The 24928-nt window shown below is 33.6% G+C and overlaps 1 protein-coding gene across 1 annotated transcript in view; it reads right to left on the bottom strand.

Moving 5' to 3' along the window:
* Positions 1 to 21417, bottom strand: part of DAPK1 (death associated protein kinase 1) — a gene marked incomplete at its 5' end in the record, with an annotated part of 48224 nt that extends 26807 nt beyond the window's left edge. Inside the window, 15 exons of the mRNA XM_015827088.2 lie at positions 79 to 276; positions 1433 to 1630; positions 2599 to 2697; positions 3184 to 3282; positions 3711 to 3809; positions 4187 to 4306; positions 6493 to 6585; positions 7068 to 7157; positions 7625 to 7670; positions 8541 to 8693; positions 10361 to 10387; positions 10487 to 10535; positions 14352 to 14481; positions 15086 to 15224; positions 21196 to 21417. Coding sequence (XP_015682574.2) covers positions 79 to 276; positions 1433 to 1630; positions 2599 to 2697; positions 3184 to 3282; positions 3711 to 3809; positions 4187 to 4306; positions 6493 to 6585; positions 7068 to 7157; positions 7625 to 7670; positions 8541 to 8693; positions 10361 to 10387; positions 10487 to 10535; positions 14352 to 14481; positions 15086 to 15224; positions 21196 to 21417 — 1762 coding nt within the window. The remainder of the gene's footprint in view (positions 1 to 78; positions 277 to 1432; positions 1631 to 2598; positions 2698 to 3183; positions 3283 to 3710; positions 3810 to 4186; positions 4307 to 6492; positions 6586 to 7067; positions 7158 to 7624; positions 7671 to 8540; positions 8694 to 10360; positions 10388 to 10486; positions 10536 to 14351; positions 14482 to 15085; positions 15225 to 21195) is intronic.
* Positions 21418 to 24928: the final 3511 nt, after the last annotated feature.

The following is a 24928-nucleotide window of genomic DNA, read 5'->3' as shown; positions in this document are numbered from 1 at the left end:
TGTAGTTCACTAAAAAAAGGTATTTTAATGCACACTCATGATAAATACTTACAGGATTAGATTTATTATTTTTATTACCTTGTTTGTCATATCGATGTTACAGTTTGCTTCACAGAGTGCCATTACAATGGGGACATTTCCATCTTTGCAGGCTACGTGAAGAGGAGTGTTACCATGTCTATCTTGAAAATCTATAGAACAACCCCGACTAATCAGCATTTTTACTACTTCCATCTGACATCTTCGTACAGCAAGGTGAAGGGCTATGTGTCCATCCTAAAATAATAAACGCAGCTAATTATTTCTTCTTACTATGAATGTATATATAAAATCTCCAGACCTATTATGGCAATACCTGTCATATGTAGATATAGATATGGAATATGTTACATGGCTACGGTATGGATAAATTCTACATAAGGTGTGTGTGGGGGTTGCCTTTTTAATTCAATAATCACATATTTCAAGAAATCTAATTTTCAAGAAAAAAATGGGCATCCTTTCCAGAATTACCATATTTATGCAAAAATAAGGTACATTTTCTCTCCCAAATATTTAAAAATGTTTGGGTGTGTTATTTTATATCTGCTCAGTACATGGTAATAAAAGATACTGGCTACCAGTGGTCTTCCGGGTGCGTTTTAAGGTGTTAGTTACCACCTTTAAAACGCTCCATGGCATTGGACCTGGTTACCTCCGAGACCGCCTTCTGCCACAGATTTCCTCCCACAGACCGGTACGCTCCCACAGAGTGGGTCTCCTCAGGGTGCCGTCGGCCAAGCAATGTCGGCTGGCGACCCCCAGGGGAAGNTAATAATAATAATAATAATAATAAATGCAAGCAAATGGGCAGGATGTACAATGAAAGCAAGTATTTGAAATTAAGGCAGATGAGTAGGAGGAATTGCCATCACTTTGGGAGGAACCTCCTCTAGCTGGCTCTGCAGGTGAATGCTTGCAATGGAGCTCTCCTACAGAGCCTCTCCACATAAATGAGCTAGTCAGTGTACAAAAAGTGAGAGATGTCTCTTAAAGTTACTTGTTTTTCTACTTAGTTTGAAAAAAATCCTTTAGACAACTATACAAAGTATATAGTAGCAAAAAGGGATTATTCAGGCTGAGTAAGGAAATCTAATATTAAATGAGAAAAATAAGGGAAGGATACTAAACAATACAGGCGACTGAAATATGAGTCAACCGTGAAGTCAAATAATAACTAAAAGGAGTTAATCACTACACAGTGCTGAGATCTCATAAAAATAACTGCATTTACAACAAGAGTGCTTATGAGTGTATTTAGTTTTTAAAGAATATCTTTATTTAATAATAAATATTGAATGCTATATCCAAAGAATTATTAAAGAACATAACACAGAAAGCTTTGTATTATTTAAAAGCCTGTTAAACGTTTCTCATTCAACCATAAACTAACCTTGTCAGTTGCATCAAGGTCAGCGCCATGCTCTGCCAAACATTCCACAATATCATGGTAGCCTCTAGCTGAAGCTGTCAGAAGTGGAGTTTCCCCTTCTTTATTTTTAATGTTCACATTACAGCCTGCCGTACAAAGTGCTTTGGTAACAAGAAAATAGCCATGCCAAGCAGCACAGTGCAAAGGAGTTTCTTCTTCCTATAAAGTAATTTTGAAGGACTTAAGTTAATAAAGTTATGTCGCACATCCTTTCTGCTTTACCACTATTTAAAACGTCATTGTAAATTTTGACTCAATAAATAAGTATATTCCATGTCATTATTTATTCATGTTTCACGTGCTATCTTATAAATGTAGGATATGAAGCAATCTTCCAATATCTAAGGGGCTGTCACAAAGAAGAGGGGGTCAACCTATTCTTCAAAGCACCTGAACACAGGAAAGGAAGTAACAGATGGAAACTTATCAAGGAGGGATGTAACCTAGAATTAAGGAGAAATTTCCGGACAGTAAGAATAGTTAATCAGTGGAATGGCTTGCCTCCAGAAGTTGTGGGTGCTCCATCACTGGAGTTTTAAAAAGAGATTGGACAGCCATTTATCTGGAATGGTATAAGGTCTCCTGCTTGAGCATGGGGTTGGAATAGAAGACCTCCAAGGTCCCTTCCAACTCTGTTATTCTGTTATTAAAATCTAACCCTACAGTTCCAGATGTTATAGGAGCCTTCCCTACATTAATGTTCTATCACTTGAATAAATGTCCAGCATGGTACAGAGTTTCACAGGTTGGACTAGTACTCAGGAGGTCCAGGTTCAAGTCTATCCTCAGCCAGGGAAACTCAGTGTGTGATTTTGGATCACCATGCCCTTTCAACTCAACCTATACCATACTCTTGTGGGGAAAAATAAAGCAAAACAATCGGTAGTTCCAGCTCATATGTTCACAATGAATTTCTCTCTCTCTCTCTCTCTCTCTCTCTCTCTCTCACACACACACACACACACACACACACACATAGAGAGAGAGAGGGAGAGAGAGGAGCAAAGACAGCTTTTTATATTTCTGAGTTTATTAACAATTTTAAATAAGAAAACACAACTATATTTGCTTTTCAGAAGCTACTCTCACAATTCACAAATATATATAAATAAATCTTCATTACTTACTTTATCTTGAAAATTAGGATTTGATCCAATGCTACAGAGGTAATGAACTACATCAACATGACCATATCGAGAAGCCACATGGAGTGCAGTTTCTCCAGACTGTATTAGAAGACAACCACATGCAAATATTATTTCTTATACCAGACTGTTGAAAATTCCTACATTATGACTGCATTGAGATGAAACAATTTCCAATGATTAACTCCACTAATTTAATTTTCTTCATTTGCATAACTCACTGGAAAAATATATGGGTTAGGATTGCACAACATGCTTGACAAAATATGGTTGTATTTTATGGTTAAGTATAATATGGAAAAACAGCTCATGAGTTCCACTACGTCTACCTGCACAGGTAAAAAACTAGATATGTGGGAATAGTAAAGAACATCCTTAAAGCATCTCTTTTCCATAGGTGGCTGAAACCCTTTTTCAAAATGATTTTTTTTCTTCTCTTCCTACTACTATGGCTAATGTTCTATGAATAAACTAGATTTTTCATTACTTGCTCTTAAATTTAAATTTTAAATTATTAAAAATTAGAATGTGTGGTTTTTTTTTCTAAGTGAAAACAATTTTCCTTACCTTGTCTCTAACATCCAAAGGACATTTATTTGTATGGAGAAATTTCAGAGTTTCTATGTGACCATGCCGAGATGCCCAGTATATTGCATTGGATCCTGCCTGTGCAAAATATTTTATGGTAGTAATCAACAAAACCATACACTAATTTGAGCATACATCCTCAGAATTATAATTTGATGTCAGATAGATACAGCTCATTAGTATTCATGAATTGAAAAGGAAGAACTTGGAAGACTGTCATTTTAATCTGAATTAACTAAAACAGGGGTCTTCAAACTTGGCCCTTTTATGACTTGTGGACTTCAACTCCCAGAATTCCTCAGCCAGTGTGCCTGGCTGTGGAATTCTGGGAGTTGAAGTCCACAAGTCATAAAAGGGCCAAATTTGAAGACCCCTGAATTAAAACAATGTTCATAATCTACAATGATTACTTATAAAACACAGATATTTAATCTTTATCCTTCTCCATTACAGTATTAATATGTAATATGTTTTATTTTATTCGCAATGGCCAATTAGTTTCCCACCTTATCTTGGACATCAACGCGGGCACCTCGCTTTAGAAATAACTGTAGCATTTGAATATTCCCACATCCAGAAGCAATCAGAAATGGAGGTGTTCCATGCTAGGTAAAAACAACCAGTAAATTGTCTATATCAGTACAATTTAATTATAACACAATTCTATAAATTTAATAATGCTCAGTTTTGAACTTACATTATGCATTTTCTTATATATTTTGGAGATATTTCATACTGCTTGATTTATTTATTCTATTAAATTTGGGGAGGGGGAAACTTAAGTAACAAAGATTTGATCACAGATGAATCCATGCAATGATGTATGCTTGGTGTTAAATACATTTAACAGCACACTAGAAAATGATGCACATTTTCTCCAATATATTATAAAACATTCTGTTATCGTATAGAAAATATAAACAAATCTTCTCCCCCAAATGTCTGATTAGTTGCTCAGTGTTTAAAAACAACTACAACATACCTTGTTTGGTTGATTGACATCATAATTGGTCAAAGACCCCAGAAGATGTTGAAGGCCAGGAACATTGTCATCATTGATAGCATGAATGATGGCCTTCATTACAAATGAATCTTCCTCATCCTCAGAAAGTAAGCAAAATGAAGCATAGAGTTGTAAATGGAGGGGGAATAGGAAATAAAAAAGATAATTAATTTGAGGGATAAGAACTCTTATAAGGATCAAAGAAAACAAAATAAGGCCATAGCAATATATTGCAGTTCTGACAGGGTTACTACAGTATTCTTAATAGGAATTGTGCTGCTACACTATATGCATTAGAAGTATGCATTTTCAAATGGCTCAATCTTGAAAGGAGTCCTTCGGTGTCACTGCAAACATCTAACATGTGGCAATTTTGTTCTAATCTAAGGAGATTTTTACTTCCTTAAAAGTGTCCATCTTGCAAGTATAAAGAGGTAATGTAAGAAGAAATATAATAAAAAGGCTTGAGGCCAAACCGATTTACTTATATTTCTTTTTTTTAATCTCATGTCTTTCATTTCTTCGGCTCAGAATTTTTTAGTCCTTTTCTATATTTTGTATTTAATATCTGTCTTGTTTTCTAAAACAGTTCAACATGTGCTAGGAGTGAGCAGCAAAGATTTTGCAGAAGTAAAAAAATATATAATTTAAATGTTGCAGTTCTGCAACAGTAGTCTTATGTTTATTTATATTTTATGCCACAAGAGGTCAAGATTGAAATTCATCTTCCAAAACAGTTGGTTTAGTAACTGAATTTAGTACCCCAGTAAGTAGAAATCACATGAGAAAATCAGCAGATGAACAAAAAGAAAAAAGGATCACTCTGCAAAATTTTTTATACTTTTTTTTGCCTTTTCAAGAACAAATTTGTTCAGTACATATAGAAACTATTTAGGAAAATAAACGTATCCAAATTGTATGAAGTATATATCTTCTAGATTTATACATTTGAATAGAAGCCTCAGAAGGTCAATATAAATAAAGGCAATATACTCTGCTTTAAATTGTAACTATAACTGAATTATATATTTTCAGATGAATTGACATAACTGTTACATTCTTTCAGTATGTAAATTTTATGTAAAGAGGAATTCTAATTTTATAAAAGATGTTATCTAGTAGACCCTCTATTAGACTTGAAACAACCACTTCCTGGTTTTAACTTTCTATGGGGCTGAGGTCCCCAACACCCAGGCTCTGGCCTGTTTGGAATCAGGACCTGCTGGCAGCAGGCAAGCGTGTGCATGAAGCTCCCCTCATGAGTAGCAGCCGTCTTGCACTTGCACACAAAACTTCCCTTGTGCTATCTTGTCTCCCTCCTGGGCTGGCAAGCCAGAAAGGTTGGGGATCACTGTTCTATCTTATATTGTTATACCTTTCACGGTGAATTCTTTAAATTCTTATTCAGTTAAAAAACTAGAAATTTAAATGGTAGTATGTCTGACTCATTTCACTAAAACTTCATACCAATTATCACAACTTGGTCCAGTGTAGTAATGATAAGCTGCATTTAATTTAACCAGGAAAGAGATATAGTCTTCAGTGTTCAACCATTCCTTTAGTGACTGTTCAAAGTTACAATGGCACTGAAAAAAAGTGCCTTATGACCGTTTTTCACCCTTATGAGCATCCTCATGGCCACATGATCAAAATTCGCACACTTGGCAACTGGCATGTATTTGTGATGGTTGCAGTGCCCTGGGGTCATGTGATTACCTTTTGCGAAGCAAAGTCAATGGGGAAGCCAGGTTCACTTGACAACCGTGTTACTAATTTAATAATGGCAGTGATTCATTTAATAAGTGGCAAAAAAGACTGTAAAATGGGGAAAAACTCACTTAACAACTGTCTTAGCAACAAACATTTTGGGCTCAGTTGTGATTGTAAGTCAAGGACTACTTGTACTTCTAATTTATTTCTTAGGGCTGCTAATTTTACTTTATTAATAAATTGTTATGTACAAACACTGCATAAAATAACGATTGGAAACCTGATATGGGAGCTCAGACATATTAGCTTTTGTCCATAACAATATTTTTTAGGTTCAGACCAACTTCCAAGATTCCCGGCCACTTGGCCAGTTATGTTTATGGTAGCTACATTGCATACTTTGCCAATTTGGGGATGGCTGCTTGATAGACATATAATTAATTTCTTAGTAGTAATCCCTATGAGATCTGAAATTCAATTTATCAGTACAGTTAAATAAAATTGAGTCCTGATTTGCATACAACATTTTATCCAAAATTTCCTAAGGAAATTATCAATCTTACATGTTTACTTACCAGAGTATCATCACTTCTGGCCACACTCATGTTACTTCTGGACAAAAATGATCTTGATAATCTTTGGCATAATGATATTAGACGCACTGATTGCTTTTATTAAGAAAAGAAACAAACATTCATTTCTCAGGAAATTTATGTCACATGAGATCTATCATAGGAAAAGGACATATTAAAATGTAGGTTTCTACATGCTGATCTGAAGTTTGTCAAAAATCATGATAGTTATCTAGAGGTAGATGTTTCAATTTCATATCCATTCTCATAATAATTACATTCTTTGTGGAATGTTATATTGCTTTTGAAATTTTTATGCATCCTCACAACATTGTTACTTCCTTCTCCTTCTGAGTTACAGTGGAAGTACTCAACAGAAACCTACATTGCTAAGTTTAGTGAGCAGATGATCTTGCACTATTACTAATTAAAAGCAAGAGACAGAAAATTGAATATTTATATTAAATTTAGCCACTCATCAGTCTTTTAATATTTTTGTTATGATAGCACACACTCTTGTATATCTTACCCCAAAGACAAAGCTAAACTGCATTATCATAAATAATTATTAACCTTACTTTCCATTTTCTTCGTGCAGCAAACTTTTTGAATTTCTCCATATTTACTGCAGAGGCTTTTCTGCTCAGGGCTTGCAGAGTATCTTTTGGCTGTGAGAAAATTAAAATAACACTTTGAAATGCTACTGTCATAGTGAAGGTTGTCAAATGATACAGTTATAATCACGGTTCTCAGATTCATGTGTTAATTTAGTAGGTAATGGCACCACAAAATATAATCCTTAGTCCAAGGAGAAGAAGAATCAGGGCAGAATGTATTGCCTATCAACCACAGAATATTCATCTTTAGTTATTTTATGCAAGTGTACAGTAAGCATTGTATATTTTCTACTGGATTCTTTCCTCTTTGATAATACAGGGCAAATTGATTTAGTTCAAGGGTTAGAATAACTATTAAAAAAACACCAGATAGGAAGAAAACAATTTGGTTAGTGCCTTAGAGGAAGAAAGAAAATGCTTATACTTGTATGCCTCAAAAAGCAAACAAAAATACAAATAAGAGCAATAAAATAGGCAAACAGTATCAAAAAATTTAATTTTATGTATTACATGCTGACCTTGATCCATGGATGTTGCAAGCTGTCTTGAATAGTCATTCTCTTCCTTTTAAATGAGAAACAATTTTATTAAGTAAGCCAATAAATTCTTATTCTATTTTCCTCACCTACCTATAATTTTACAACTGTAAATCAAGTGGGCAGAATTTAAAAGTTAACTTTAAAAGTCCCAGACTAGTATTTTCAACCTAGTAACTACAAACCCACTACACAGCTCTAGCAACATCACACAGTACTAATCTCCATGAAACTTTATTAAAACACATCTATTTAATATTAGAATGAGATAAATAAAAACAAATCATCATGTTAATTTAATGAAGTCCAGGACAATGAAGTGGCAAACATGTCACTGGTTTCAAAAGAAATAAAGTTTAAGTTTAGAAACACAGATATTTCCAACTAGATTGCTGCAGAAGGCACTTGGATTATCATGCTTGAAATATGCAATGCAGTTAGAAGGCCAATATACCAGTTGATAAATTGATGAAATTGTGTACAGATAGTCTTACATCCATTTGTTTAGTGACTATTTGAAGTTACGATACTGAAAAAAGTGATTTACGACCAATTATCACACGACTGTTGCAGCATGGTCACATGATCATGGTCACATGATCAAAATTTGGATGCTTGGCAACTGGCATGTATTTATGACAGTTGCATTGTCCTTGGGTCATGTAATCGTCATTTGCGACCTTCCCAGCAGAAACTTTGGGCTCTATTATGTTGTAACTTGAGGATTATCTGTATTATACCCATAACTTCTACCCCATAACTGGGTGTTTTCATGATGTTAATTGGCCCTAATGATGCTGCTGCTGCTATATGCCAACTTGACTGAGAAGCATAATCTAAAGCATAAAATAAAAAAAATAATCATACCCATCACAAATAATCAATGACAAAAACTCACTTTGGGTCCTTTATTAGAAGTCGCCTTATAAAATCTTTAGCTAGAGCACTGGTATTACTAAAGAATTCTTCCTCAAAGTCATAATTCACTGCAGACACATTGGCTAGCGTTTCTTGTTTTGTCTCTCCAAGAAATGGCGAAGCGCCACTTAATCTGCAAAAATTAATTTTGGCACAGTAAATATGATGTTGCGTGACTTGAACAGAAACATCTCTAGAATCTATTTGGAGCAGAAGAAATACAAATGTTAGTAAATTATTATTGTTTTTATATTGGGTTTTTATCTTTTTAGTGACTTTTATCATTGTCACTGAGAGTGATTTGGGGGCTAAATAAATATTCTGAAATAAAAAAAAAATCTTAAATAAAAAATACATAAACTATCAATGCCCAGGCCAATGTAAATTAGGAGTCAAACAATATTTCAGAGTTTGATGCATTTGGAAATAAAGAAACAGAGGCATAAGTTTAAAATGGCTATGCTATATGGGCATCCATACAGTGGGATGGACCACATCAAATACATTAATTTTTACTAATGAAATTATTAATTAAAATAGAAATAACTGCTTAAAACCATAAAATATTTTCATCTCTACCTGTCAAATAAATTTATCTGCCCTGTAATAATTTCAGTTCAAGTTGATTAATATTACTCTAAACCAGGAGACTTCAAATTTGGCCCTTTTATGACTTGTGGACTTCAACTCCCAGAATTCCTCAGCCAGGCATGCTGGCTGAGGAATTCTGGAAGTTGAAGTCCACAAGTCATAAAAGGGCAAAGTTTGAAGACCTTTGCTCTAAACATTTCCACCCCCTTCACTTTCACATAGAAAAAAGGTGGGCGGTGGAAAATCACAGCTTGTTTTCTTCTATTCTAGTTTCAGTGGTGCTCAATGTATGTATTGATGCCAAAGGTGATGACAGATTCCCCCCAAAATCATCTTGCTTTTTAAAATATACAAATATAATGTTGCTTTTAAAAAACCACAAGTTTATTTAAAAGAGGCAAAGCAAGTCTCCTGCTGAATCACGGTTCTCTAGTCTTAACCATGCTGTTGTCTTCTGCTGCTCCAACAAGCTGTTTCCTCCCATTTATCTCTTTTACCAAATTTACAATTAAAAAAGATGTTTGATAAAAATGTTCATTTGGAGGCACCTAAAATGGTGGACTCATTACTTGCCTCATTCAAAATACTTTTACTGTCACTATCACTGGCTCTATGTCTAAATCAGACATGTCAAAATCAGACATGTCAGACGTATAGGGACTATTTTGCCATTGCCGGCAATGGGGTGGGTGCAGCTATGGTATGAAGAGACCGGCCCACGGGCCGGCAGTTTGACACCCCTGATCTAAATGGAAACCAAGCACCAGATTTTTACAATTTCAAGTAGTTTTCTTTAATGATAAAACCAGGAAGTGGAGGCACTTAAAGTAATTTATATCTGTTTTTAAAATCATAATTTAGAAATGGAAAATCCATGGCCCTTCAGATTGTACCCTAAAGCTCTGATCATTTTTCTGTGTTGGCTGGACTAGAATCTAACAATATTCAGGTTTCTCACTTCAATGGATGGAAAAGTACATTTAAGATATACCAAGTTATATTCCCAAATATCAAAATAATGCTTAGTACAGTTACATTTTCTATTCACTATATACTGAAGTATGTTTTCATATAAGTATTTCTGCAAGTATTTCAAGCTAATTTCATAACAAGATTTCTATGAATATAAACAGATGAGGTTATCATTTACAAGACTGAATAATATTGAGAAAATTACAAAAAAACCCACATTAGGATGTTAATACTTACAGAATATAAGTTATTACACCAATGCTCCTGCAAAGAAATATGGGAGAAGGAGAAAAGGTATTTTTCAGTGCTAAAAGCCTCCTATAAAAATTACCACCAAATACCAGAAAAAAATTGAGAACTTACCACATATCTGCCTCAAGACCAAGTGGTTCATAGTTTACTATTTCAGGAGCTAGAAATAAAGAATTTGCTAAGTTTTTTTAAAAAATACATAAATAATAGAGGGTTTGATATCAATATTTGTTCTGTACGGCAGCAGAAACATTAACAAATGTATTCTATTAGCTGCATTACACCCTAGTGGAGACAGAATCTAAATTCCACTTTCCAGAAAGAGTGAGGAAAAAAGCGCACTGGGCAGTTGGAACAATTTATACCAATTTTAAGAAAGCTACATTAGTTTAGACCTGTGTTTGCAGTATGCATCTGTTCAATATATCCTGATTGCCATTAATCTGTACATATAATCTCAAATGTCACGTTTTTATTGAATAGAATAGAATAGAGCTGAAAGGGACCTTGGAGGCCTTCTAGTCCGGTTCCCTGCTCAAGCAGGAGGATCTATACCATCTCAGACAAATGACTGTCTAGCCTCTTCTTAAAAATCTCCAGTGATGGAGGCAAGCTGTTCTACTGGTTAATTGTCCTCACTGTCAGGAAATTTCTCTTTAATTCCAGGTTGCTTCTCTCTTTGATCAGTTTCCAACCATTGTTTCTTGTCCTGCCCTCTGGAGCTTTGGTAAATAACATGACCCCCTCTTCTTGGTGGCAGCCCCTCAAATATTGGAATACTGCTTTCATGTCTCCCCTATTTCTTTTCTTTAGACTAGTCAAACCCAAGTCCCGCAGCTGTTCTTCGTATGTTTTAGTCTCCAGGCCTTTAATCATCTTAGTTGCTCTTCTCTGAATTTTTTTTCCAAATTCTCAACATCTTTTTTGTGATATTTTAGTCATTAAGCAAAGTTCTCCCAGTTGTGGTCATTAAGAGATTGTGTATGTTAAGTGGAATGTGAGAGTGCCTCGGAGGGTGGAGCATGCTCTGGAAACTTCAGCCTGGTTCCCATCCCACCAGGCAAATGAAAGCCTGCTGCAGGCTCTTGACAGGTCATACTATCTTGCAATCTTTGGTTTCTATTTAGATGGCACTTTCGTTTTTTGCTTAGGCTGTACTAAAATAAGTAGAGAAATCTGTCAACCTTTCTTAAAATATATTTATGCATTGTTTCTTTCTGCTTGCATGTACTGTAGTATAGAAACCTACTGCATTGTCCTTTCAACTTATTTAAAAATCAGATTATTTTAGAAATATTTATGACAGGTTTGATACACTTACTGGCTTATTGTCAGTGGATAATAACTTAAAATTGCATATTTCCACCACCTTTGTGCTTTTGCTTCATACTGATGCAAGTATTTGTATTTGTACTTAAACACTCAGACACTTTTATTTAGCTCTATTTAATTTCAGCTTACTTCAATTCTTATATTTTCTAATTTTAAATTGTTGTTTTCAGCTCTTTTTTTAAAAAAAGCTATCAATTCTTTCTTTTTTCATCTTTTCTTCCTTAAATGTATAATAGAGATAAATATCTTTTGTTACTCAGCTATATTTTCCCCATCAATATCATAAACTTTCCTGCTGTCAGTCTATAATCCTTTATTTCAAATGATTCACATTGGAATCATTCAAATGATTTCAAATGATAATTTTAGTAGAGATTTACATCCCAGAAGTTTCTGAAAGCAGATGAAACATAACCCAGTTCCATTAAAATAGCATCAAACCTACTGAACAGCTAGAGAGAAAAAAAATAATCAGGCAAAACAAGACAAACTTTTAAATACATAATAGGCCTAGCACTCCATAAGGCAATACTTGGGACAATACAAAAAATGAAATTTTATTTATTCATTTATTCATTCATATAATTAAAATGAAATATAGTTAACGAGTTATCCTCAGTCACATGTTAATCCTTTTCTTATCACAAATTATTAAGTGAATAATTTGATAGCTAAATGAATTAGATAAATAAATAATACTACCATCTAAAAATCTCTAGCAACAGCACCAAAAAGCTTTCATCATTAATATAAAAAGAAAGCTCCTACTATAATAGCCAATATTATTTATCTTATTTATTTAGATATGCTGTCACATCCATTTTGTAGTTTTTGGTAACTGACAATATGTAAAATTAAATTTATGTCATCCTGAATCATTGAAAAAATATTCTGAACTGAGTAAATATGTTTGTTTTAAAATTCCCTCTTAAACTAACAAGGAGCTGGTCTCAAATCCAAATAATATTAGATTCTACAACAGAAAAAGCAGAGCAAGCTGGCATTATAGTCATGGATAGGCTTACATATCATACTGCAGCTTTTTAGGACAGGGTATGCTTTCCCTGGCTGTTGAGAAAGTAAGAAAACTACAAGACAAAACACAGAAAGACAAATCTACAAAGAAGATGCCACTTATTTCCTCCCTTCAGGTATCAGAAGTTGGGGAATATAGTATAAGGCCTTCAATATTAGATTTAGTTGCTGAACAGCTGGTTTCTAAATTCTTAGGCCACATGTGTCAAAGCAATTTCTTTAGTTAAGTCCATGTATAAACTTGTAATAAGTAAGCTATTTTATTACCATCATAAATATGTGTAGGGAATTCATATTCAATAATTCAACTAGCATCTTTTAAAATAGTTTCTTGATCAGCCTTATTCAACCCAGATGTGATGAAACATAGCCCATGAAGTCTACGAATTCTGTGGACTCTAATCTCAACATATCTGGAGGGAGCCAGAATATTTTACATGATCTTCAAGAGGTGCCCACTGGGCACTATATTATAGTAATCTAGTGTGGACATTATTATAGAGAGTGGGTAACTAGCCATGTTCTGTTTCTCCAAAAAGGAATGCAATTGGTACATCAGCAAAACCTTGAAAAATATGCTACATGCTCTTTATGTCATTTGAAAGTCCAGCACCTAATTAAATCCATCCAAAACAGAAAGAATATTTTTCTAGACTGATAAATCATTAATCAACAGGACTTTTATTTGGATGGAATTACTCTTATCCACGGCTTTTTTTCTCATAGAACGTCCAGAACGGAGTTCTGGCACCTTTTTTGGATGGAACCTTGTAGGGTAGGCAAGGCGGGTTGTATGATGTGTGTGAGTTCTGGCACCTTTTTTTTTTTTTTAAAGAAAAAAAGCACTGATCCTAATCTCTTACTTATTCCAGATACAGATTATAAGGATAAATGTAAAGAAGAAACAGAATGGAGTATACGCAGTTCATAATTAAAATTAAACTCCAGGTTGCCTGATGATATATCTCAGGAAATATACTGTACTATGGTGATGTTGAACAGCAAGGAATTATTTATCAGACTTTATGGGAATTATAGCAAAATTCTTATAGTGCTACACTACAATCTTCAATACAGTACCATATCTAATGCTAAAAATTAAGAAAATGAATGTCTAATCGAAAATGTTCTTAAGAAGGTCTCCTCAGTCTAGCACTCTGTGTCATACAGTGGTAAAATAGCTACTCTGGATAGGATGCTAACAGCTCTCTTCATTGCTTCTCCTCAACAAATGAAATTTGATAACAACATTCATTCTATTATTTTCCTCAGTCAAACATATATGGCTGATAGCGAGAATAAGTATTCAAGGAGATTTTGGGAATCAGAATGTAAGTAATTCACCTAGTTAAAAGAGGATTTTTATAAACTAATGGAGCTGGGCTTTTTTTTTGCATTTTTTCCTTTTAAATGTAGGTATCCATGCAATAAGAAAGGTTAACACAGTTGTATAAAATTCAGACTGCAAAAATCTCAGTATAGAAAGCAAAGGACAAAAACAGGACTAAATTCATCAAAATTGTCATTTAGATGGACTATCAAGAACACATCTGCTTAAAACTATCAGACAAATTTTAATAATAACAAAATGATGAAATGTAATACTTACCAACAAATTCAGGTGTCCCAAAAATATTCTTAAACTCATTGCTGAAGTCTATTTTGTGTGCTAAGCCAAAGTCAATGATCTTGATGTGTGGTTTTGGTACATTTCTATCCAGCAGCATTATGTTTTCAGGCTTCAAGGAAAAATATTGATTGTATGTGAGCAATTCCAAACCACACCCATACTTTATTTTAAAAATAAAAAAAATTAAAAATTAATAAGTTCTTATGGGTAAATATAGCCCTCTCTTGACAAGAGGTGTCTGCAGGATTGGGGCTTTCATCAAAATGACAATAGTAGTATTGCACCATTGTGATGCAACCTGTCTCTTGAATACACATGTATAGCACTGTACATACAAAAGTGGTAAGCATTTCATCATTTATCCCATCTAGATCATACCTGAGGATGCCTCTCTCCCTGAATTTTTTTGTCTCTAATAAAATGAAGTTGGGCAAATGCCAATATACAAATATATGCAGACATACATATAAGAGTTTCCCAATGTATACTGTATATAGAATATCCATAAAGATATGGCTCCATAAACATAATCAGTAATCTATTATATCCTACTTTATTATAATATTCTATTATAATCTATTATAGTCTTGCCACATAAAGAACCTTCAAGATGTCTTTTGTTTTCCTGAACAAAACTTTACATTAGCATTTATTCTGGGTATCCAAATTGTAAGGGGTATCCAAAGTTTGAAAAAGCTGCTTGTTCAATGTACCTTAAGATCAAAATGTGCAATTTGCAGAGAGTGCAGATACTTAACACCATTAAGAATTTGCTTGAGAAATTCTGTGGCCTCCTCTTCAGTCAAAGATTCCTTTTCAGCTAAAAAATCAAAGAGTTCCCCTCCTGCAACGCTGTAAAAAATAGGAGCTTTAATTATGACTTGAACACTTTCCATTAAAAAAAAAAACAAATGTGAAGGAGTCTGCACACTTTATGAAGAAAAATATCTACTCTTAAAAGCTTTCTACACTATTTAACAACTATTAAAATGTTTAATTAAATTTGCTAAGTATTAATACAGATTTATAAAGATTTTTGGCCTTTAGAAAACTTTGCAAGAGAGAAACAGCAATGTCATATCTTAAAAATAAAACATTAGTTTAAGCAATAGAGTGGAAGAAAAATATGACACATGGTTATTCACCGATTATGATGTAAAATCTACTTTCCTTTGTATTCAAATGTATTCTAAGTCATAGAAATTAAAATGATTTTTTCAATATTATATCACACTTTCATATGTTCTAAATATTATTGGATAGTCTTTGAATGGAACATATTCATAAAACTATTAAATATTTTGGTTTTCACTTCTTAAAAAAATCAGAAAGACAAACACATCTATTTCTATTCTATCACCTTCTGATAGTGTTGAGCCTTAGCTAGCATGAAAAAAAACTACTTTTTAGCATATTTTTTTCATTGATATTCCTCTATTCTATCAGCTATTCTCAAGTTATCAATGAAATACTGCATAAGGTCTCTCTTTTTACAACTACCATCCTAAACCAAGAATGCAACTTTTTAAGGGGGCCAACTGAGTACTTGGTGAATGGATGTCATGCTAAAAACCACAGTCCAAACAACTGGCAGAAATGCAACAGGCAAACAATCTCTCATTTAATTAATATATCTACTATACTAATATTAGTATTAACATATTATTAAAATTACATTAAATTAATTAAACATAGTTAATAAGAAAATTCCTTATATAATTTGATGGGTCTCTCTCTTAAATAAAAAAAAAAACACAATTTGTTGACCCAGCATTTGTTGTAGGTTACCATGGGTTATAGATCTGTGTAGCTGTCTTAGCATATGAATATTGAAGCAGTGGCTGGAACATTATTACATGTTCTTAATAAATGAGGAAGTTTATATCTATATAGGCATGTACAGTAATCCCAGAACGCTTCAGCTTTCAAGACGAATATCAGTATTTTGAATTGTGCCTGGAAAGTAACTGTAGATTGGTCAGACTTACATAAAATAGGCACAGCATGTTCTCTGTGATCGGTTAACAATCTGGATGTTTCGTGCTGAACAATTGGAATGTTCAGTTTTCAAAAGCAGTTGTACAAAAAACATCATGTAATTCAATCTGGAAATAACTATGTATGTATGACAAAGGCCAAATCCCTATTTCTATTGAAAACTGGTCCAAACCTTTACAGGGACAATCATCTTATAGATACCATCCTGTTTTTAAAAGCTCTAATCAGATGCTTCTGGCTTCTGCTTCTGGGAAGGTTTTCTATGTCTTAGCTAAGGAGCATTCACATTATACAGATATCATCTCTTATCTTGTGAAACACAAATCTGCCAATTCTAAATGATTGATAATGCAAAGAACATGGTATCAGCAACCACAGTTCTATATGCAGTATAGCTTTCATAATTAACACTTCATAGCATATCTAAAATCATATTTTTCCAGTAACAATTAATTGTATCTATGGAATTTTAAGACTCGAATATGAAAACATATGTAAATGTCTCAAATAACATATACATCCATGTTCTGTGCTTATGATTGCTCAAAAAAAAAATATGATCAGCTCCTCTCCAAACAAATCTCTTCCTCAGTTTATTATTACTCTATATTGTTTATTCTGCCAATATTTGCAATAGAGTTTACAAACCTAAACAGAAATTTTACACAAAAACAAAATATTATTCAGTGATGGGCCACAGCAGGAGAGACACAACGTACTAAAGGTTTGGATGCTATACTATAGATATATTACTACCCCACCACCAACAATAATAGCAATATTTTATTGAGGAGTTATTTTAAGTTATAGCACCTTGGCTATTACTCAACCTCCATTGAAAATGTAAGTACTTTTCTTTTACTATAAATGAACAAATAAATGAATCAATATATTGATAGTGATTATCTATAGGTCAAAGCAAGAATCCATTCAATACAAGTTTAGAAACCATTCATGGCTTCAGATTTCTAACATTTTTATCAATATAAATGTTTTGCCCAGTACATGTAATCTGTGTCCTGATTAAAGAAAATGTATTTTAGAATTTGTATAAACAAATAGATTGTATTAAAAAAATATTTATACTGACTACTAAAAGGCGAATAATGGGGAAAGTAGCTTATTTTAGTGTTATGACTAAGATATCTAGAGCAAAACACTTTGAAATTAATAAGTTCTTATAGTATACAATGTATTATACCCCAAAAGCTTTTTTTAAGAAAACCATTTAAATATATTTATTTTATTGCAACGGCTCAAAGTACTTATTATGTTTTCTTTATAAATGAAAATACAGAAGGCCCACCAGCAAGTTTATATGGAATTCCAATAGGTTTTTGATCTTTAAAGTCTCACATAAATAAAAGCAATTAAATAAAAGTAGTTAAAGCAAAAAAGATGTTTCTTTCTTTCTTTCTTTCTTTGGGAAGAAAAGTGGATTACATTATACCAGAAAATAATTCCTTTTCTAGCAAGTAAACTGTTACCCAAGCTTTGGGATTACAAATTATATCTCACAAGATATAATTATAGGTCTTAAGCATTTAATGTGAAACAGATTAGCTTATAAAAATAGCATTATCTCTCTTAATGAATTAGCACCAACATACTTATATGCCTTTATTAATGAACCAATTAAATAATTAAGGCACTATCTAAAGACATTGTCCATGGAGATTTATATTCCCAGTGAGTTTAACAAAATTAAAAGGACTTTCACTGAAAGTAGTCAAAAAAATCAGCAATGTTAATAAAGATTAGATTAATATGATAGGCTTTCATATTAGCAAATCATCCCATTGTATAATTTATTAATAGAAAAGATTTAAATTTGCTAGATTTTTTCTTGCTTGATAAGTGTTAAAAACCTTTACTTGCTTGGCAAAGTATTAAAGTACGATATAGGTATCATCTATTGGATATAAGGACATTATAGATGACAATTTCATCATTTAAAAAGACATGTGCTTTACCAACTACATGTTCACCATTTAAATAGACTCTACAGCACAATCTGAAAGTATTACTTGGAGGTGCAAATCTATTTTCCACAAGGAAAAAGAGGATTAATTCTTAACCAAGAAAGCTCTCAAACTGGCAAAATACTTTCTATCACTGGAGGTCTAATGGAGGGAAAGATTTAAAATCCCACAACAAAAGTCATGTTTCTTTAAGCCTGGACACTATCTTGGATATGAAGAACTTGTTTTCATATCTACTATAAAACCAACCTTGAATTGCTATACTTTGTTTATAAAAATTTATGATATTATTTTTCTATGTTAAACTAGACAACCCCTGCCCCACTGGATCATCGTTTCAAATGTATTTCTTTATCTAAAAAGAGAAACAACATGATCAGGAGTCAGCATTGGGAATGAGAATGACTTCTGATTTCCTGCCAGCTTCCCCATTGAGTTTCCTTATGGGAAGATAGCTGGGAGAATCAAAAATCTTTCTTCCTTCCTTCCTTCCTTCCTTCCTTCCATCCATCCTCCCTCCCTCCCTCCCTCCCTCGTACTTATTTTCCAAGAAAGAAAACATGATAATCATTCAACCTTAAAAACAGAATGAGAACTAAAAGCAAAACTCCGGCCTGGATTATCATTTGAAATGTCATTTCTAAATATCCACCTTAAGTGGGGAATGTTCTTTCAACCACAGACAAATCTTCTGAAATTAAGACTGTGCTAAGATTTATAATAGCTAACAACTAATACAGAAAGAACAGACAACTTAAAATTAGAAGCATCCTAAAAAAAACCATTATCAACAGAATTTTTTTCAAAATTATTTTTTCATTTAAAATTTATATAGCCACCCATTTTATATGAAACTCTGTGTGGCTCCTAACCAGCAATTAAAACAACAATAATAAAACAGCATAATACATAAATTTATTAAAAACATCAACATTAAAAACCTGGCACTCAAGTTAATCTTCTGACAGACAGTCCCTCATAAAATCTTCTTATTTCCAGTGATATGCCCCCATACAGGTGTGAATATTCTGACTGTATGCTTTAAATGCACTGACATTTTTTTCATGTAACATTAATCCATTTGTTCCTCACTCTTTAAAAAATTAATGTGACATTTTCTAGCTTGTTCATGACTGCTGAGAACTAGCCAATAATTACAAGAACATGCATTAGTAGAAACAAATGTTCATGTTAAAAGTTTTCTATTCTACTCTAGAACTGTATAAATAAGTCAATTAAGTGCTCTAAAGCTTGGCAGGCCCTCAAAGCCAACATTGCAAGCTTCAAGTGGCTGTGGCAGTTTCAAGGAACGGATCCAGTGGGGTGCTTCATTTAGGAGCAATGCTTCATTGGAAGATTTGCACAAGCCTATTCTATTAATTGACATTCTTTAATAGAATTGTTTTTGTTTAATAGAACATCAAATATTACTAAGTATGGGTAGCTTGAGGCCCACAGTCTCATACTGTTGCATCATATGATAACAGAACTGTTATAGTTCTGAGAATTATATATGTTTCCAGCAGATTTTGAAAAAGAAAACTGATGAAGTACATTTCCAATGTATATGTCAGAAATGAGTAAGTTGCTTCCTTATGCCATTCAGACCTTAAGAATATCTGGCTCTCTTGTTTTGCTCAGATAGGCTTTTATATAGTTCAGTGAATGAACGAAAAGCACAAGGGAATACTGTGGAAAAAAACTGGCCTCATGTTTGAAAAATGAAAAAGATGTCACCGAGTTTACTGTATTGCTTTCAGGCTGTTCAACCAAGAACAGTGTTCTGACTAACTTGACATTTTGCTCTTGCAGAAGGAATTACACTGGGGGTGAAGAAAGGAAAGGCAACTGACTGTAAGGAAGAAGAAATGTTAGAGTGGAAGAAGGATTCTGAAGAATTAAGCTGGACGGGAAATAAAACAGGCTGTGGCTGTAGCACAAGTTGCCTGTGCTGAGAAAAAGAGAGTACAAAAATAACTTACAGTCTGCAAATGATTAACAGCATTTTAAAAGATGCTGATTTAAGGCAAGTAACATTGCTTCCAACATTGCTTTTGCAGAATGAGAGCCGTGATCTTCAAAATGAAACCCAGATTTCAGGAATTATGTAAAAGAAAGCAAATATTTGATACATATATTCCTTGCCCTGGATTGACAACTCCAGCTATAATAAATCTAGAAAATTCTACTCTTGGTATCCCACAAATTCATGTACTGCCTGCCACAAGCTACAGAACATGCAGACAAAACCCCCTATATTAACTGTAAACTAAAATTAATGGTCTATAAACATGGTAACCCATTTACAAAATCAATTGGTTCCCATCTGCTTATACCAACTATTCTCCTCCACACATACTTCTCTATCAGAGAAGTTTCATTCCCTTTCATATAAGAACAGGTGAGAAAGAAATAAGAATAACAAGCAGAGAAAGGAAGAAAAAAGAAGTGGTGGCCAGACGGTGGGGGGAAGGAAATGAGAAGATAAAACTGGATACTAATGAGTTGGGAAAAGGTAGATGGATCAAAAAAGAGAGAGGCATTATAAAAGTTAAAATTCAACAGGCTCAGCTCTTTCCAAGCAAATAATCTTCAGGGTTAATTTTCAAAGGTACCCATGCTTTACAGCACACAAAGTCAAAGATACCTGCATACAAATGCCTTTATTTTCAACTGTTTATTCTATTCTTATAAGCAAATGTAGAATGACCCTCACAATGCAAAGATAATTACTGGGTGGATGGGTGGGTGGAGAGGGAGAGAGGAATAATCCTCATTTTCAAAACTGATACAAAAGCTTCATTTCCAAAACAGGCATTACAAACAACTTAAAAATTACTTACAGTTCCAATATAAGAATTACATCCATTTTACTTTCATAAACATCATGGAGTGTGATCACATTGGGATGCTGGATTTCTTTTAATATGTTTACTTCTCGTTCAATGTCTTCACGGCTCACACCTCGACGGCTGGATTTTGTTCTTCGTTTTTTAATGAATTTTGCAGCATATTGTGCTCCAGTGGTCTTCTCACGACATTTCCTTACTATTGCAAACTGGCCACTGGAAAAAAAAACACAAAAATAAAATAAAGTAGTGCTTTTTAAAGTACAATAATATCCTGGTGAAAATAAGAACTGTTACACAAAAGTACAGGATGAACGTCTTACATTGACTAATCATTGGTCTATCTGCCTTAGTAAATCCTGGGTAAAAATGTAGAATAATGGTGCAAAGCTACATTTTTTTTTTTTGCATTTATCCTAGTCCTTTTAAGCTAAAACTGTCTGCTAACACATCCACATTTTAAATATAGCCAACATTTAACCCGAAAATGGGGGAGGGGGGGGAAGAAAACACTACAACCCTACCGAAATAAAAATATGTGAACAGAAAAATAGGCCTTTTTTTTTGGGAAAGCCTTCAAATGAACTTAAATTTAACCAAAAATATGCATTTGATATTAGAACATCTATTATATCTATTGCTTTTTCAACTTACTCTCTCATCATCAAAAACAACAGTAATGAAAAAGTTAAAAGACAAGTAATTCCTCAACCCCACCTCAATTTGACTTTTGCTGTCAGGCTTCACACAAGCACAGCAACGTATCTATATTATTCAGAAACTCAATCTTGCATAGCATAACTAGCAAACAACAGAAACTTCAGACTTGACATGATTAAATAAGATGCTTTACTGCAGACAAGAATAAAGTCACATGCAGTAAATCTGTGTAATAAACAGCTCTCTATATAGGTCAGCCCTAGGGTTAAATCTTCAGCCATTCCTCCTACCCTTTCAAATTAATGGACTTGCAGCCATTTTTTAAAAATAAATATTTTATTAATTTTTTAATTTTACAATCACAAGTACTTAATAAACAATGTGTTGTCTGGATCCACTGGTAATTCAGTGGTACATATTAACTTTCTCAGTCTAGTTCCAATACTACACCATCCAGTGCTTCCTTGGTCCTCTCTTCTTCTGGTGGTATGCATTTTCCCACACTTGGCAAATACAATTCTTGTTATTGTTAATACATATATAATTAAGTATAGACATCTTCATCACATTTTTCTGGTATTATACATAATATTGATTGTGTCAGTTTATAATATATTTTCTAGCCAGAACATATCTCAATTGCATTTGCACTTAAAATCCATTTGTTCAATCAATATCCTGTTTTTCCCACTTTTTAAAAAAAAAATATTTCCCATCAATGTTCAAAATATCTCTATCGCTTATAATTTTCTCATAATAAATTATATTTGGGTAACCAAAAGCTTCCCTTATTCAAGGGAAGCTTTTGAATTTTCATATTTCACATCTCATAACACAATATTCTAGTTACAAATCCTATACTTCTAATTATAATAATACTTTTCTTTCTAAGAGTTATCTATTTTCTTAACCATATTCATCTGTTTAATAGTATAATATACCATCTAATGGTCAAAATCTCTATTTTCTTCGGTCTTATTCTAGTTTTCTTTCTTTGCCAAATAACTTTCCAAGTCAGTGCATTTGAACCATCAAGTAATTCTTCCTCTGTTTTTATATATATTGTTTGGAATGAGGAAGAGAATTTGATTGAAGTATTTTTGGAAGAATGCTCAACCCATTTATATTAATTAAACAGCCTCCATCCTTCTCCTTCAGTTTTTCTTTTCATTTCTTGTTTGTCAATATTCAGCATTTCTCCTAACAGCTTTATCATCCATTCGATCAGCTCTTCTTCCTTATCTTCAAATGTGTTCTGAGATCTTGACAAGTAAGATATCTTTTCCATTTCTGGTGTTATCACTGCATCTTCTAATTTTTCATTTGTCTGTATCTGTCTGTTTGTTCCTTCCTTAGATCCTCCATCTCTGGATCCGTTTCTTCTAATTTTCCTTGTTTTCTGGGTTACTAGTTCCTTCTTTTGTAGTCATTGTCTGATTTGTTAAGTTTAGGCTAGAAAATTGTTCTTTTATCTCATTTGCATTATTTTTAGTCTCATTATGAAATAAAACAATTGACTCTTGGATTTATTTCAACATAGAAAGAATTTCTTTCTGAGATTCATTAACATTTTCTTTTTGGTATATCAAGCTGGGGGCTTCGGAGACAAGTGTTAAAGATGGTTTTTTACCATTTGCGGCTAAGTATGGAACACCCATTTTATTTTTGTATGTAGTTTTTATAGTCCAATAGGGTCCCCAACACAGATAAGCAGCCCAAGAGTTTTTTTTCCCTTTTCCCAGCTGCAGTCTGCAAAAGTGAAAGTTTCCAGGAACAACAGTCTTATTTAAGACCGGGCTTCAAGCCAAGTTTCCTTTAAGCATAATAAATTGTAGTGCTGTGATTCTCCACTACATGTCTTTTGACACCGTCTTCCAGCTTTACAAATCCAAGCCTATGTTAGACTTTCAAATCTTTTCTAAAAAAACCTCTCAAAGGTACTTTTAGTCTCCAAATTTCAAAGCTATATATCTGTATTAATTCCAAATTGATCTTTAGTTTTCTCTATTTTCCCCCAAAGCAATTAATCCGCCGCTTTTTTTTTCCTGAGGGAGCGGGGCAAAAAATTCCCTTCCCTCTCTCATTGGGGAGGATTCTTTGCTTTGGGGATTCTTTTTTCCAGGAAAGTAGTATCAAGGTCAGAAAAGAGGGTAAAATCTCACCCAGTTCCATCCACGTTGCTCAAAAATTACTAGTTAGTGCTTATCTTCAGTTCTCATCAGCTTCTGACTGGCCACACAAATGTAGCCAGTCTTTCCCCCGCCGGCTTGGAGGTCTTTCTCGGATCCAGCGGAAGAGCCGCCCCCCTCCACAATCAACGAGGGTCCCCTCCTTCTTCATCGCCTCTTTGGGGCAACTTTCAATCCTTTTTAGGAGCCCCATCTTTCTGCATCCATCATGCCGCAATGTCTAACCGGAAGTCGACTTGCAGCCATTTTTTTACCCAGCTTTGAGACTGGGATATACCTGCTAAATGTGTCTGTCTGTCTGTCTGTCCGTCTATCTAATTAGTTCTGTCTGATCTGAATATCTCTTGTTCCAACCTCACTATCTCAAACTATATTCTGCCCTATAATTAATTTTTAAAAAGAATTTTTATGATTGTAGAGTTACAATCACATTATATTACACAATAGCATCTACATCCTGGTAACAAGCCATTTATAATCTCCATATATTTGGCATTCATAGAAAAATAAAATCATGTCAATCCTGAAAAAACAATGATTTCATTTTTTAAGCATGTAAATTTTACAGATCTGCTCAAGCAGGTTCCCTATTCTTTCTTTTGTTTCCTTCGCTGGATATGACAGTATGTGGTTCAGGGCAGTTCCTCTGGTTGTGTGAAATTGAAAAGAAATTGTGCCCTTTCACATTGTCATAGAAAGAAGGCTTAAAAACCAAGAAAGGGAACTTGCAAGAAAATTGGGATTAAAAGCCTTGGCAATTATAGAAATATATATAAATAAAAATTGAAATGCTTCAAAAACTTATCTAATATTTCAGGAGGAAGTTTTAGAAGTGGCCCAAAGGATGCAGTTGAAACTGAGAGCCGTGACATATCCCC

Source organism: Protobothrops mucrosquamatus, unplaced genomic scaffold (assembly GCF_001527695.2).
Source record: "Protobothrops mucrosquamatus isolate PMUCROS unplaced genomic scaffold, P.Mucros_1.0 scaffold3488, whole genome shotgun sequence".
Classification (NCBI taxonomy): domain Eukaryota; kingdom Metazoa; phylum Chordata; class Lepidosauria; order Squamata; family Viperidae; genus Protobothrops; species Protobothrops mucrosquamatus.
The sequence above is the reverse complement of the archived record's forward strand: the minus strand, read 5'-3'. Positions and strand labels throughout refer to the sequence as shown.